Below are 16,950 nucleotides of genomic sequence, written 5' to 3'. Positions count from 1 at the left end.
TTGAAGGACCCTTAAGAGAAAGGATCAGATTCCCTGGCCGGAGGAATGGCTGGCCATCAGATGTTGACACAGCACCAGTCTTCCCAAGGAGCCACTCTGATAGGAGAAATGACTGCTATACAAACTGACAAAAGACGATGATGAAGCAATGTTCTTTGTCCTACAACATCAGAACAAGTAGGTGGAGAGCATGGGAAATATTGATGTATACCTCTTCCCCTGAAAAGGTCAAGGGTTCTGGAAAATATATGTGTGGTGGCGCAGGATGGAAATAGAAAGTTAAAGGTGAACAGAAAGTAAAGCCAGGACAACATTACTCCCCAGATACAAGAGTCAGACAGTGGAACACCTCTGGACTGCCAACACCGGCTTCGTCTCAACTTAGAATGTTTTATCAACAAAATAAGAAGGACATGTAATTATGAAACTGAGTCTTCATTGAAGAGAAGCCCTGAGTCAAAGGGCGTTTGGATTTTCTCAGCTCTACAGTCAGAAGGTACTTCCTCGAGGTAGGCGGGTGGTGGGTGTGTCTTTCTCATAGCCATACCCTGTGTGCAATGCCAGTCAAATGACCAGGGTGTGTGCTACAGGCAGATAGTTCTAGGGTTAATGTATACGGCTATGATGGCTTTGAAACCCCAGTGAAATCTATGCTCCCTGGACTGATTATCAAAACAGGCTCTGGGCAGGTACTATATCATCGATTTTCTGGGTTACTATTACCTCTTAACCTTTAAATAGGACAGACAGTAGGAAATGTGGACAGATGGATGACACACTTTAATGTGCTGATGACTGCATCTGTATTAAGTTACCTCATGTGCCGATACCGGATGAACATGTTTATTGTTATCTCTTTGGTACATTCGAACTCACACGTGAGTCACTAAGAAAGTTTACTCAGCCTTACTATATTTTTTTTTCACTTGGTGAGTTCAAGCCTGTGCATGCTCATTCATATAAAATCGCACCAACGACCTACATCCGCATCACTCTCAAACACGCACCAGGCCAGAAGCAGGTACAACTGGTTGGCACAAATCCTCCCAGCGTCCAAGGACCAGTTGTATAACAGGGACCAGGCTGCCAGTGGAATCATGATGAAGTGACGTCATGGGCTGGCAGGGGTTCCAAGTTTTAGGTGCTCCTGTCTCGCTTTTACGTCTACTGAGAAGCCTGTCAATGGCTGTGTGATTAGGAATTTGGAGACACCAAGAGTTCCCATTTGTGTCCACCTTCTAAATCGGACTCATGCAAAAATCTTCTCAGAAAATAAGTTAACAACTGTCAATTGTATCTTAAAACTGACTATGCATGTGATCGATAAATTCCCAAAAGCTGTACAACCCAAATCAGACAGAGATGTCAGATATTTGACACTTGACATGTCAGTCACTGCTCTGGCATGGCAGCTGTCACCAGGAGCCCTCATCTCAGATCTGGGAATTGGCCTCACTGATAGGTTTGTAAATATTACACATTTCCACTTACAAAATAGGATAAAACCACTACTTCTAAGCGTTTTATGTGAGCTTTTGCTTACTATTTCATTTTACCAGTGTTGGGGTCCTACTTAAAAATGAAAACAACAACAACAAAACAATGAACCTGGTTGAGACAGTGCTGCTGCGGGCAGAAGAGGCCCCGAGGCTGGGTGCGTCTCACCTGGACAACAAGACCTGGCAGAGGAGACACCGTTCTATTCCTGAGAGAGAAATGGACTTGCAGCTCCTTCACCCTTATGAGCAAGGGTTCGGCTGCACTTGTTACTTAGGAAATTTAAGGAGTCAAACCAAGATCAGCTGTTTCGGAAGACACTAAATTCGTTCTGACCTGGACACTTCCTAATCCAGCTTTCTCAGTTATCAACTGACCCCCCCCCCCGCACCCCCGAGTCAGAACCTGTTCCTGGGAGGCTTTTAAAAAATGAAACAAAGACTAGATCGCATGACAGCAGAACACAAACCCAAGCCCCTAAATATCCAAAGCCCCTTTAAAGCCTTTCGTCCTCGCGAGAACTGTGTGCCACAGACACTATCATCATCCTGGCTTGATGGGGGGTGGGGGTGGGTGAGGGGTGGGGAGAGACCCAAGCAAGGGGCATGGGCAGGTGGGAGTGGCAGGGCCTCTCTCTACCCTGACGCAGAAGCTACAGGAGAGTCTGGACACGCAAAGCTTCATTCTCTTAGGCACTTTTTATGTTTCTTCTTTCTTTAAAGGGCTGAAGTGGGGTGGGCCAATCACAGTAGTTATCAGGAGGCTGTTTCATAATCTAGTCAAGAGGTAGAGAGTGAGCACGCCTCAACAATCAAGATACCATGTTCTTGATTCTAACCAGAAGGGGCAAGAGTTCAATAAATTTTGAAATCAAATGCTCAAACTCTTTAACTTCAAAAATCTGAGCCAAAATTAATTACTATATCTTTTAACGGTCAACTGCGTAGTATCAAATGTCAATTATAGGTAATGAATAAAAGGATGGTATGAAGAAAGTCTTGAAACACAGTCCTCCTTTGAACTGATGACTCGCTGATCTCACTACACCCCGATAGCACAGTCTGCAGGTGCTTAAGGTTCTAATGTACAATATGCATGACTTCCACACTTCATCTCCTGATGACTGATCATACCTACTGCAATGTAAATGCTCAGTTATTAGCTGTTATAACACACTTCTCAGAGAATCATGACAAGAAGACATGGACACATTCAGCACAGATGCAACTTTTCCTTCAAACAGTTTCAATCTACTCTTGGTTGCATCCATGAGGTGGTGAAGCCACATGTATGAAGGGCTAGCCACATATCTAGTGAGCTACATCCATGGAGAAAGACCTACACATGAAGGGGCAGTGATGGCTTCATCATTTGTGGCCCGAATCTGGAGATGATCATAAAACATTTATATGCAAATGTCTTCACAGGTTTCATCTGCTACCAGGACCAGAAATGTTTGCTTCCCCTTTTCATCTTTAAAGAAACAGCCCCTGCGCCATAACAAAGTATTCTTTGTAATTCTGGCAATCTAAGTATGAGTGTGAAGATTGATGGTTTGACAAGGGACATTACACGCAGAAGGACATTACAGTTTATAATGGAGACAGGCAGATGTTCCTGCATACACAGAAAACAAGAAAGATGCTGGTTTGTTCCCTAGAAGCAGTTTAGGCCAACCTAAGCAGGTGAGAGGGAGAACAGACAATCAAGGAGAGGACTCTGGCATCTCTCGACAGAGCCACACACATGGCCGGGGCTATATGTACTGAGTCTACTTTATTGCTAATTACGGGTACCCTATTAATCTTTTAGGTAACCCACTTATGTTCATCGTACCCTATTAATGTTTTAGGTACCCCAATTATGGGGTTGCAGCTTCACTTCTTCCTTTGACCAAGTTCTCACCAAAATTTCCTCTCAGAAGTGTCCAGTTTGAAGCCAAATGACCCTACTCAAGGACACTGCCAGACTTCTGGTACATAAAAGCCATTGTTAAACAAGTTAATCCCTCGAAACAACTATAATATTTTGGTTTGGAGTTTTCACTGGTTATTTTTGAGTGAGGTTTTGCTATGTAAGGCAGACTCAGTAATATATTTGCTTTGTTACCCAGGCTGGTCTCAAAGTTGTACCAGTTCTCCTGTGTCAGCCCCTAAATCCTGGGATTACGGGTATGGACTACCAGGTCTGGTACTACTATAGAATTTTAAAAATAATTTCTGAAGAAACACAAATATTATTATTCCCGGCCTCTCTGCTAAAGTTCTAACGTACCTAGGGGTCAGTGAGCAGTTCATGAACAGGTCACTTACTCCAGATGACAATCATAACGTTTAATTACTAGTCTCTTTTCTGCAATGAAGATTCACCTGTGTGGAACTGGTGGCTTACCTCTTTCCACTCAGTTGCTACACTTCATGGACACAAGTTCAGAAAGCAAATAGGTACACAATTTCAAAAGTTTCACCCAAGAGTGGGCAAGTATTTCCAGCAACCATAAAAATAAATGCTTTCTCTTGATCCTCATGTCTGTAATGATACCAAACTCTTGGTTTTCTAGCCCAGAATCTTCCAGTCATCTTCTACTCCTCTTTGCCCCTAGACACATCCTCAATCCCACACTAGTTCAGAGGTAAGCCCTGAGGCTGAGTCATCTCGCCCACCCTCTTTACTGCAGTGTTCAAGACTGCTCACCACATCCCCAACTCCCTAACAAACACAAGACAGAGCAGGCAGATGAGGAGGTACCCTCTTCAGTTCTGGGCCTGGGCAGCCCACTGCATTAAGACTCATGTAAAGGCTAGCTTTCCTTGGTCACTCCTATTACATGAGATTCCTGTAGCAGCTACAGTTCTACGATCTCTTGTACGTTGGTTATTCAGTAAAACCCTCCTAAAAGGTGGGCAAATGCGTCTTAGTGATGGTCCAGCAACATCACCAGCATGGTGTTTATAAATGTTTGCTAACTCAGATAAAAAGGAGACGCATCCCTTACTTCCGCCGAAGAATGACTTGATCTGCTTTAATCAAATGTATTATTCATTCACAAGAAAATTATAATGCTCCTACGCAGTCCATTCTTTTCTAACACAGTGTCAGGATTTGTCAGACAAAGATCCCTAAAAGAATGTTTCTTTTTATCAAACTCTCACAGGCATCAAGCAAATAACACGACGCACCTTCTCTGTGCTGTGTAATGTTAGGATGTTGCATGTTAGCTAGCCATGAGCTCTGTCTTGGTGACCAGCTATGCACAAGGGGATGGCTCTGTTACGTATCAGGAAAGACAGATTCTACCTCTTTTCTCAGGCTTCTGCTCTGAGCTTCTGATTCTGCTGACTGGTTAAGTGGACTTATAAGGAGGCCTTTTTTTTTTCTAAAAGTCTTGCTAAATCTATGATGGCTCTTTTAGGGGCCTTCAGTTACAAGTCTCTGTAGATGGTGGCAAATGGAAACATAGGCCCTGGCGATGAGCGCAAACAGAGAAATCAGGAATGCATTCAGAAAAACAGTCCTCGGAGCATGCATTTTGGAGTCTGAAGAGTCAGAGTCCAAGTTTCAGCTCAACCATGGTTTGCTGTACGATCCTGATCAATAAGAAGGAGGTCTCCTCCAACTTCTTAAAACTTAGGCAGCAGCCGGGCGGTGGTGGCGCACCCCTTTAATCCCAGCGCTCGGGAGGCAGAGGCAGGGGGATCTCTGTGAGTTTGAGACCAGCCTGGTCTACAAGAGCTAGTTCCAGGACAGGCTCCAAAACCACAGAGAAACAAAACAAAAAAAAAAACCAACAAAACAAAAAACTTAGGCAGCATTACCGGATGCAAACTGTCTCTGAGGACTGAATAAGTCATTTCCACATACCAACCAGCAACCAGCAAGAATTAAATATAAACTCTGGCAGCAAGGATCATTTAGACATTTATATATAACACATGGATTTTCCACACGTGTTTTCTCAAGTTCAGTTTTGATTGACCCATCAAAATAATTAAGCACATTTGCCAGGTGCCACGTGATCTTTCAGGTCTTTACATAATGACCTACTGAGTGTAATTAGCATATCCAACACCTTAAGCACTCCACATGCCTTTGTGATAGGAACGGCTAAATGAATGCTTGAGAATATGTATTTTAAAACACACCATACTGGGGCTGGAGAGATGGCTCAGAGGTTAAGAGCATTGCCTGCTCTTCCAAAGGTCCTGAGTTCAATTCCCAGCAACCACATGGTGGCTCACAACCATCTGTAATGGGGTCTGGTGCCCTCTTCTGGCCTGCAGGCATACACACAGACAGAATATTGTATACATAATAAATAAATATTTAAAAAAATACACCATATTATCAACACTAGTCACCCTCATGTGCATTTTATCAGCCCTCTCTCCAGCTCTGCACCCACAGAACACACACATCCCTCTCTCACCCTTGTATGTTTATATGAATTGGAAGTGGGGAAAAGGTCAGGGGAGGGGCTGTAAATTTCTGAGATTCATGGCAACTCAATAAGGACACTCTAAGTAAAACCCACCATAACTGCCAGATAAAGATTTTCAAGGTTTTCACTCCAAATGACAATACACACATTTACCTTCATATACTGGTTAAACACCTCCAAGGTGTTGTTACACAAGGCCAAGGTTCACATAAACAGACAAGGAATAGAAGTCTAACAGACACTCTCTATGCTCACGGAAGACAGGCGGATCTGTACCTGTGGGGTACGATCATTTTGTTCAGGCTTCCCAGGTACATTCTGCTAAGGCCGATAATGAAGGTGGGGTGCCAGCTGCCTATGTAGTTTGGACATTGCAGGGCAAGATGTCTCTTTCTCTTTATTATCCTAAGAAGCAGCCCACCCCCAAAGACAACTGGCAAAATGAATAGTAGGTACCCAAGGTTACCAACTATTTGACAGAGGATAAATCAGAAAATAATACAACAGAGTTCTGCCAAAATGTCAAATACACACACATAGTAGGCACCTCGCAAACATGAGCATTGGAGGCTTCAGCGACTCATGAGGACACTGGAAACACTGTGGGTACCACTATTTCTAAACGGTGCTGCAGAATGTACTTGAATCTCAGGAGGTCTTAGCAGTGGGAGGCAAGTCGTGTAGCCTGAAGGTGGCCAGGCTCATCACCCAGGACCTGTATTTCAGTAAGGTTCGACTCTGTGTTTGTACAGGACAACTCTCAAGGATTAAATACCATGTTGACTTTAGAGAATTGCCTTCATCCTAAAAATAAACAGTTCTAATTATAAAATCAAAGACATGGTAATAGAGGTCGAAGCGAGAGAGTTTTCTATTTGGAAACATGCATTTGTATTTCCTGGGGATTCTTTTTTCTAATACTACAGCTATTTTTGTGAATTCCAACAGTCTTTAGAGTATATTAGTAAAATGTCTGTTGTATATTAAGTGTTTCTTACATTTCCAGAATTCTCCCCCAGAAGGAAGGAAAGCAGCACCTGAGATGATTAAATACATGGCTGAACCAGAGACAAATAGAGGAAGAGCCGATGAAACACAATATTGTATCCAAGTTCCTAACTATGTTTTGGCTAGAAAAAAAATTTATGAAGATTATCTATTTTTCCCAGTCTCAAATATAGCATCTGTTCAATTCTTCAACTACTGGGAATCTCAGACATACTGGCCAGGAGAACAGAATTAAGTTACAGTTCCTAACTCAACAGTTTGGTTTGGCACATTGGCGCTTCTTCATAAAATGAAGAGAGAGAGTCAAAACAACGGGCAGGATGCTTGGGTACCTTGGCATGAGCCCTTGCTGTGCTGTGTGTTCTCTATTATGCTAATGAGCAGAGTTCCAGAACTACTGTGATTAGTATTCTACTTTGTTTTTATTTTGTATTGAGAATCTTATAGATAAGTCAAGCACCCTTGGGAGGCTGTAGACAACTTTTAAAGGACACATTTAACCAGAACTATTCTCCTAATATTGTCTGTTTCTTCCCCCCCCAGCCCTTCAAAGAAATCTAAGAAATAAAAATGAAAGGTTTGGTTTTCAGTAGACTGGGAACATGTAAGCCTGAAAAAGCTCAAGTCATGAATGGTGACAATATGGTCATTTGTTTTTATTAACGATGCTACAAAGCAGCAACTGTAGCAGAAACCTATTCATTCTGGGATAAAGCAACAGTCACTTACTCCCAGGGTAGAGGAGAAATATTCCAGAGGAGAAAGCTGAAGATATTCTCCAGTTAGACGTGATGGAGATGCAGACAGTGGGATTACTCCAGGTTGCCATTTTGTCTCGTTAGCTTCCTGTATGTATTTAGACAATCAGAGCAACTTAAAACTTTCTTCATCTAAGCAGACTTTAAAATTTTTTTAATTACATCTGTGTGTGTGCATGCGTGTGTGCCCGCACACCATGTGTGGAGGTCAAAGGACAACTTTCAGTAGTGGGTGCTTTTCTACCACCATGTAGATCCCGGGGATCAAAATTTTGGTCATCAGACATGGTGACAAATGTCCGTACCCACCTAATTACCTGCCAGGTCCAACTTATACTTTTTTTTTTTTTTTAAATCAGTGCCTGACAAACCAGTTGTTTCAGAACAGTGGTTTACTGGCCTTATTTGTGAATCTCATGTGGAGAGTATGGTCACCATGGGAACGTAGTGGGATGCTAGAGCCTGGGTTCCAAGAGGGGGCCCTTAAAAGCTGGCCCTTTCCTGTGCTCGCTCAGCACATCTCAGGCTTTTCCTGTACCAAGAGCACGGCTCTTACAGTCATTTTCAGTCAGGCTCAGCCCTCAATGTCCCCACCGGAAAGACACAGCCATATTCCTTACTATCCCATGACACAGCTCATGGGCATACTCTGTCATATTCCCTACTGCCCTATGTCACAACAGGAGGACAGACCCCACCCTAGTCCCTACTGTCCTGTGTCACAACAGGTGAACAGGCCCCGTTCTATGTCCTACAGTCCTCTGTCACAACAGGCAAACAGGCCCTGCCCTATGCCCTACTGTCCTCTGTCACAACAGGTGGACAGGCCCCGCCCTACTGTCCTGTGTCACAACAGGTGGACAGACCCTGCCATACTCCTTACTGTCCTGTGTCACAACAGGCGGACAGATCCTGCCATACTCCTTACTGTCCCACGCCATAGCCACTGGGATCCCTTTCACAGCTCTCATGGAAGTCACCTCCTCTTACACCTGAGCATCCTCCCCCCTAAGCAAGCCTTCTTCCTGGACTCAGACCCACCATCTGGGAGAGAGCGAAAGATGGAGGAACGATGTGTCTCCTCTCCAACAGGAGCTAAGTCCCCTGTGAAGAATCAACTCCAGAACCTTTGGCTTCGGATCCAAGGTACAGATATACGTTCCCAGCAGTGTTTCCTCCTTTTTCTCTCTTCTGGCTCACCAGGAGCCCTGCGTAACTACCAGGTACTGCAGGATACCCAGGTGTGTATCAACAAGCTTTCACTTCCTTCTTCCTCTGTGTCTGAAGGGCCAGCATTCTCAGATTCCTAGAACTTTTGGGCACCAGCCACTGCCCTTCCTGACATACTCTGTCATTTGAGACCCAAATTCTCTGTCATGTCTGGAAGCTACTCTGTGCCCTCATATCATGTAAACCTGAGTTCTCCTTGGGTTTTCTCGCACACTGCCATAGGGGGAAAATGTTTGCTCAATTATTTCTCGAATGACAGGTGGCTGTTTCTGTCAACTTCTGCTGACAGGTCTTGCTTTTCTAATTCACTTTCAAAGAGCTGTAATGTATCCAATGAACGGGACAACTTGCAGAGAACCAAAAGCAGAGAGGAAATAAAAATGCATTGGGTATCAAGACCAGTGTAAATTGATTCTGTTTTAAGGATTTTAAGGATATCCCTTTCGATTAGTAAGAGTCTGGCATGTCAGAGAGTAGAGTCAGTTCCAGGCTCAGATAAACAAATTAGAGGGCTTCTGAGTCAAGGAAAGCGGTGGGCGGGTAGGGTTAGGAAGAGGGAAAGCAATGCGGGCAGGGGAGGAGCACTGTTGGAAATCCACACATGGCCCTTCAGCTCAAACACATTCTTGACACAGCGAGAGCCCTGGACCTTGCAACAGAGCCTGAAGCTGCAACAGTCAGCCAGCTGAGGCCTGGGCTCCTACCGGAAATCAGGACGCCCTGTGGAACAAACTGCGCACGGATACTGTTTTTTTATTATTATTATTTATTTATTTATTATTCTTTTTTTAATTAAAATTTCCACCTGCTCCCCGTTTCCCATTTCCCTCCCCCTCCTCCCACATATTGCCCCCTCCCCCCGCTCCCCTCCCCCTATCCCCACTCCTCTTCTCCTCCCCCCAGTCCATTCCCCCTCCCTCTCGATACTGAAGAGTAGTCCAAATTCCCTGCCCTGCGGAAAGACCAAGGTCCTCCCACTTCTATCTAGGTCCAGGAAGGTGAGCATCCAAACAGGCTAAGCTCCCACAAAGCCAGTTCATGTATTAGGATCGAAACCTAGTGCCATTGTCCTTGGCTTCTCATCAGCCTTCATTGTCCGCCATGTTCAGAGAGTCCAGTTTCAACCCATGCTTATTCAGTCCCAGTCCAGCTGGTCTTGGTGGTACTGTTTTTGTTTGCACAGTTAGTTTGAGACACCCTCACTGTAGCCCATACTGTCCTTGGAACCCCTGCTGCTTTATGGCTTCACCTCTCAAACACAGGGCTAGGAGGGACAGACCACCGTATGCCACTCCAAACAGTTGGTCCATCTTCTAAATAAAAGTGTGGGCAAAATGGAGAATTTCCCACGCCACAGTAAAAATAATAACCAGGAAGGAATGAGGAAGGTTGCGTGACCCTGAAACCGGCCGTCTACAAGTACCCAACAAAAGCCTGAAGGAAGAGGAGGCTTGAGTTATGTTTATTCAAACTACTTCCTTGGCTCCCCCAGTTTCAAAATCACAATCTGGTGGGGTTCTTTTCTACTCTTTATTTTTGAATGTAAGAGTATACATACTTAAAGCTTTTCCTAACAGGGTTTTGATAAAAAGAAAGATTAATATTTATTTGGTGACAGGGACTGGATCAGCTGTTTTTCTTTCACCACTCAAAAAATGCAAACTCCAAAGTGGGACAAAAATCTAATTTTTTTTTTTTTTTGCACACGGCTATTATACCACAATAGAAAATCGCACATCTAACGGTATGTGGTAAGTCATAGTCAAAATGCAGACACACTGAAAACACTGTATAAAGTTACTTTCAGGATATGGGTATGTGTTTATAGGAAATATAACTAAATTTTGTGTACAGACTTGGGTTCCTTCCCCCAGATATCTCATTGTATACATAAAGATATTCCAGAAGCCTGAAACGTAAAATATTTCTTGTCCCAAGCACACTAATAGAGGAGATATAACCTGGATTTCGATTTTTTCATAACAACTCTGTAATAAAAGCTCTGACCTACTTTCCAGGCTACGGACTGAAACACTAGCCATCTGCCTAGCCCTGTAGGTAGTAGATGGCACTAGGGTTTCAAAAGTTTGCAGCCTCACCATCCTGTCTTTATAAGGCAGGTGAGCAATCTGCAGAGGTTAAGACACTGTTAGCAAGAGCCACACTGCCAAGTAACATAACAGGAATGCGGAGAGCAGGACAGCATGGAGCTGAAATGCAGACGGTGAGTGCTACATCTATGATGAGAAGTTGCATGGTTTTAGCGTGGTCCAAGCATGAAGGAGGTAAGAAGGTGCATGGTTTTAGCGTGGTTCAAGCATGAAGGAGGCACGGAAAACCTGACCACGGCCTCATAGAATTGAGGGGAAAAACGGAGAACAATTTCAGGTGAGGTGGCAAGGAGAGCAAACGTTCTTTCCCGCCAGGCCACACCGTAAGAAGGAAGGAAGGAAACGCCCATAATGTGTGACGTGATGAGTAGGGAGAAGACAATGGGGGGTGGTCCGGAACAACTCCAAAGCTTTGCAGTGGAGAAAATCAATTAGATAAGTCACAGTTTTGAGGTAAGGAAGATACCAGTGAATTTGGGGCTCAGATAAGACACTCAAGTAGAAAATGTATAATAAGTTGAGAGTGTGGAGCACTGCTGTGAAAGAGTAACAAGCAGAGGGCACAGAGATGAAAGACGGCGAGACTTAGCCAGAGACGGACACCAGTGACAATATGACAGACATAAGGGCAAGGCAGGAGCAGCTGAGACCCTGAGCACGCGAGGAAGCGAGCCCCTAGAACTCTATTAACTCAGCTCAGGACTGTGAAATGAAAGAACTATCTTATGAATATATATCAGAACGCTCAAACTGGTATTTGATTGGCTTGGCTTCAGAAAATGGGGAGAATGAAGTGTATCTGTGGCCCAGGTCTGACAAACTGGTCTCTTCTGCTCTCTGAGGCACTTCATCTCCTAAACATGATGGGCTTCCATGCTGACAGACTCTTCTTGAGTAGATCGGCTAGTAGAAATGGAGGAACCCTGAAGCAGCCTGGAGTTACATGCTCCCTGCATTTCCACCAACATTTCACAATTTAGAGCTTGTTCGTGTCTTCCCTAAAGCACTCTTGCAGATGTATCTACTCACAGCCCACATCACTTGACCATGACCGCCATGTCCATAGTCAGAGCCTCCTTGCTGGTTTTCAGTTGCCTAAACTCACTGCCTTCCCAGCTGAAGTATTATGGTCCACCCCCTCCCCATCTTGACCATGGTGGTCTGCATCACCCAGTGTCGTGAGCACTGCACTGGGGAGGCTGACTTTACCATCAGAACTCTTCACACCACAACATTTACCTTTCCACTGTCAGCTCTCCTAACCTTCTAGCCGTCCCATGTTCTACTTCCAAAACCTACTTTGTTTTCCTCTCCAGTGTGTAAAATCTTTGCCATACTTGCTTCTGAGCTCCACGCATTATTTTATGGAACAAACATTCCTGGCCTCTTTCTCCATTTTCAGACAACTGGAGCAGAGCTAAATCTCAGAAGAAACAAATCATTGATTTCAATTGTGGCTGACCCCCACCTCCCCAGCCCCGCCTCCCCATCTCCAGTGCCCAGGTCAATTAGCGCTAAGTTGGCACTTTTAAAATGTTTCCCCCCTATTCAGAGGTATGGATTTATCTACCCTTCCTGCAAAGTTTCCCATATTCTTCTATAATCTCTATGCTTAAAGGACTTCCTAGGTCCTAAAGGAAGCCATTCTGCCATAAAGTTGGCATCACTTCGAGGCCACCAACTAGTTACGCTTTCTCAGAAGTAAGTCAAGGTCAGAGCACAAATGTTGCTTTACGTCTTTCTCTATACTGTAAGACACACATGGTCAGCAAGTAAGAGTCTGTATTTATTCAATTCTCCGGGTGAAGGAGAACAAAGCCGGTAGCGGATTTGAGGCAGCATCCCCCCCATCAGTGTTGTGTCTTGCCTCCATAGACACAGCTGCCAAAACGATCATCAGCATTTAATACCAAACCTGGGATCTTGCAAGAGCCTCCATTTATAAATGACAAGACATGGTGAGAATGGCTAAGTTACCGCTACTAATGATAACAGCAAAGAGAATAGTGGTTACAGATAATTAAGAAAACCTACACACATCAAAGAAACCAAAAACAAAAATGGAGTAAGTCGTCTAGGGAAAAAAATCATTTTTAGAAAATGATTTGGTTCAATTAAAAAAAAACTACTGGCCAAAATTTTGAAGTATATTTCTGGTTTATAAAGCATGGCATATGGATCTATCATTTTATGGCTCCTGTGCTTTCTCCTTGACATCAACTCTTACATAACTTAAAACCAGCTGAGGAAGAGCTTTCGTCTGAAATCCTCTCCTTTAAATCTCAAGACAGAATTTGCTTCATTCCCTTGTTCCTACGGTGTATTTTTAGCTTCTTAGACTCTACGGCGCTCTATCCACCTGTAATTATGCTGCAGAAGCATCAGAAGACGCCAATGAAAGGCCAGTAGCATACCAGATAGCCAAAGGCCTATTCACGGTCTTGACGGCTGCTGCAGGGCAGGGCATGCCTGGCAGAGTTCCCAACTCCCAAGAGCTAGACTTCCTCTCAGATCAGACCTCAGTGTAGGACGTGATGCATTCTCCCAGATTCCAAAAGGACTGGACCGGAAGTGCGATAAGAAAAAAGGCACAAGAAGCTCAGCTTCATGGAGATGGCCTTCTGCACAACCCTGGAGAGCCTGGAGGAGCACCACGCATCGCCCCACCCTGCTTCTCAAAACAAAGGAAATCAAGGCCAGACTGTAGCTTTAACTTCAGTCTGGAAATAATGCTCATTAGTTTTGAATATTTTTTTCTTTCCCCCCACCCCCAAATGAGTAGTGAATCTGAGCTTTACCCAGAACTACAGAAATGAAATGCCGTCAAGCAAGACATTTGGAAGGCAATGGGCAACACTCTCTAGCAGGCGGCTCAATGTAGTTATGCAGAATTTCTTTTTCTTTTTTTCTTTAGTTTTTTGGTTTGTTTGTTTGTTTTTCGAGACAGGGTTTCTCTGTGTAGCTTTGGTTTCTGTTCTGGAACTTGTTCTGTAGACCAGGCTGGCTTCAAAGTCACAGAGATCTGCCTGCCTCTGCCTCCCTCATGCTGGAATTAAAGGTGTGTGACACCACCGCCTGGCTCAGAATTTCTTTTTGGAAAAGACCATTACTGTCCTCAGATAAATACAAAGTGCTGTTATGTGTAAGCAGTGCTCAATGAGATCTGATGTTTTTAACTCTTTCCACAATAATCTTTTCTCTCAAAGGTACTTCTGGCTCCTTGGTTTATATTAGTATTTTGTTACTTAGCTGCAATAATGTAACTGCAAGGAATAAGACATTTGTATTCTATTTATCAACATTAGTAGAAGATGCAAATTTACTTTGGAACCTATAGCACATGCATCCTTCTCTGAAGATGCAGGAAGCAGAGGTGTTCTTATTTTCAAAGGAAAATCCAGTGAATGATATGCACCACAGAGCTCCAGGTGCCCATGAGAGTACAGGATACTACCCTGCATGAACCCAGAGTTGACACACACTCAAGACGAGGCCAGCGTGTTGGTCACTTTCTGACAAATACTGTCAGCAGATTTCTCTCACAGAATTCATGGGCCCCTTGCAGGCTTCCATGAAAGAGGAATACTCTTAAAAAAGACCAAGCCATCAATTTTTTTTTAAATTTTTATTTTACTTCTCACATGCCAAGTCAAATTGTATCAAGAATATGTTCTAACTTCATCTGTATGTAGGCATTCTGAATACTAAGAAAATGCCCAAGAGCTTAGCGCTTAGAGGGTCTCATGTTTTTATCCTATGCCCATCTCCTGCAACATAACTCATATCCTCTATGGCTATGATCAAGGAAGTCTTCAGCAGCTAAGGCACTCAGAGCAATTATACTCACGGTTGACAGAGCTTGACCAGGTCTTGATCAGTGGTGTTGGGGGGCAGGCCTCGGATGTAGAGGTTTGTCTTGCTCAGCTGATCCCATCCTGAGTTGCTACTGCTGCTACTGTTGTTATTACTGCTGGTGGTGCTGGGACTGGGAGGGGCCATGGGGTGCGCTGGGACCAGAGACTGCTGGAAGCAAAAAACAGAGGGTGTCAGAGTGGAGGTAAGGGGCCAAGCACCACTCAGAGGCTGTGTGAGCTACAAAAATAAAACAAACAAGTAAATAAAATAAAGACACTGAGATTAAACAAAGATTATCCTGAGCTACTGTGATGTAAAATTCAACTTGTAGGAAAAAAAAATCTATTCAAGACAAAACCAAAAACCAAAAAAAACCCTTCTTTCAACATGAAAGAACTTTATTCAGCAGTACCTGAAATGTGGATAAATGTATAGATAATCAATTTATCTGCACATTTTAAGAAACGTTATCTCCTGAGACTCAAAATTAACTTGCATGAAGTCACACAATATCGTCATCTTAATATACAGTAATTTAGAAATCACTAATTTTGAAACAGTGTCCAGATTCTGAAGACTATCTGAAAGTAGTTGACTATTTGATTTAGAATACTCTTTAAAAAGAGACCTCTCTTAATATGTAAGAACGTTAGAGTTTCAGCCAGAGCTGCAAACTTCTAAGTTAGATCCATGGCTTCTGGAGACATCTGGATGAGATTCGCCACAAGCTGCCTATCCCTCTGGCAGACCCTGTGAGAATGCTGTGGCAGTCAGAAAGCTTCCCTGGAGCACATCTTGCAGAGTCTGCTTGGCTCTCCAATCAGCAGACACCTAGGTACTGCTGCTTTGCAAGCTTCTGGAAGGAAACCCCAGCTCTCTGACCCTCTGCCCGTGCAAGACTTTTGAGGAAGTTAAAGGGCTCAGCCTGAGGACAGTGAGTAGGACCCAAACAGGCAATGTACAGCAGGGCAGGTATAGTCTCCTTTCTATTTTCTAAGTGACAAACATTAAGCCAAGAGCAACACTTACACACCAAGTTTGAACACACGAACTTACATACTTGCTAGATACTCAACAAAGATTTCAAATATTGATGCCAGACATTTATAACTACAGACAAAAATGCAAGGCATATAGAAGAAAAACTAAACTGTACAGCAGAAAAATGCTAATAGCACACATATATAATAAATGTACTCTTGTTTATCTTGCTAGCCATTTTGGATGACCGCTGCAGACTCCACTTTCTGTACCTAGCTTCTGCCAAGGCATGCTAAGGGTACAGCTTGAGCTGAGAACTCAGAGACTCTTCTGGGCCTTTCCTTCCTCCCTCCGTTCTGGGTCCCTGCTAAGTTGTCATGCAAATACTTCTTCATCTAAAGAGACTCTTTTAGGAGGGGAGTTCCTGGAAGAATAAACAAAGAGTGAGGAAATTCTACTTCCTTAAGAGCTGAACCTGAACTGGGACTTGCTTCATCCAAATCCCAGACTGCCCTGCCTGAGATCACACCCTTCCCCCCTGTGATTCACGCCTTTCACTGGCAGGCAAGTGAATTTACACATTGTCCTTGCACCACTGGCTTTCCTCTAAGGACTAAAGACATTGGTTTCTAAGTATTTAAAAATAAAAAAATTGGTACTCAGCCCTGTCCCCTGCTCTGATACAGATGTCACACAAGGATCTTGCCTTTCTTCTCTCAAGTCTCTGAGTATCTCCAGTTACCTACCCTCTTCTTCTCGGGGTTGGATTGAGGTACTAGAAAGGTACAGTCATTAGCCCCCATCTTCCAAGCTCTGACTGACAAGACAGCTTGTAACCACAGACAGAAGTAGGTAAGCCTGACTTTTCTCTTAAATGGGACGTGATCCGTGCCTAAGATACCATCCCAGAGCACAAGGTGATTGGTATTAACCACAGGACAGAGGACACCAGCTACCGAACGACACCAGGGATGTGTTAGAGGATATCCGTACACTGTGCCAAGGTGTATTGCTGACTGGTATAATAAAGAGCTAAACGGGCCAAAAGTTGGGCAGAGAGAATAGGCTAGAC

General features: G+C 43.8%; 1 protein-coding gene across 10 annotated transcripts in view; it reads right to left on the bottom strand.

Moving 5' to 3' along the window:
• Rbms1 (RNA binding motif single stranded interacting protein 1) overlaps positions 1–16,950 on the bottom strand; it is a 232,573-nt gene that overhangs the window by 74,509 nt on the left and 141,114 nt on the right. For 8 of the 10 annotated variants that reach the window (XM_057755077.1, XM_057755067.1, XM_057755074.1 and 5 more), the window contains exon 2: positions 14,890–15,065. In XM_057755077.1, coding sequence (XP_057611060.1) covers positions 14,890–15,065 — 176 coding nt within the window. The remainder of the gene's footprint in view (positions 1–14,889; positions 15,066–16,950) is intronic. The other 2 variants (XM_057755068.1, XM_057755071.1) reach the window with 1 other exon arrangement.

This window comes from Chionomys nivalis, chromosome 22 (genome assembly GCF_950005125.1).
Source record: "Chionomys nivalis chromosome 22, mChiNiv1.1, whole genome shotgun sequence".
In the NCBI taxonomy this organism is placed as follows: domain Eukaryota; kingdom Metazoa; phylum Chordata; class Mammalia; order Rodentia; family Cricetidae; genus Chionomys; species Chionomys nivalis.
This window is presented reverse-complemented; position numbering and strand designations above follow the sequence as displayed.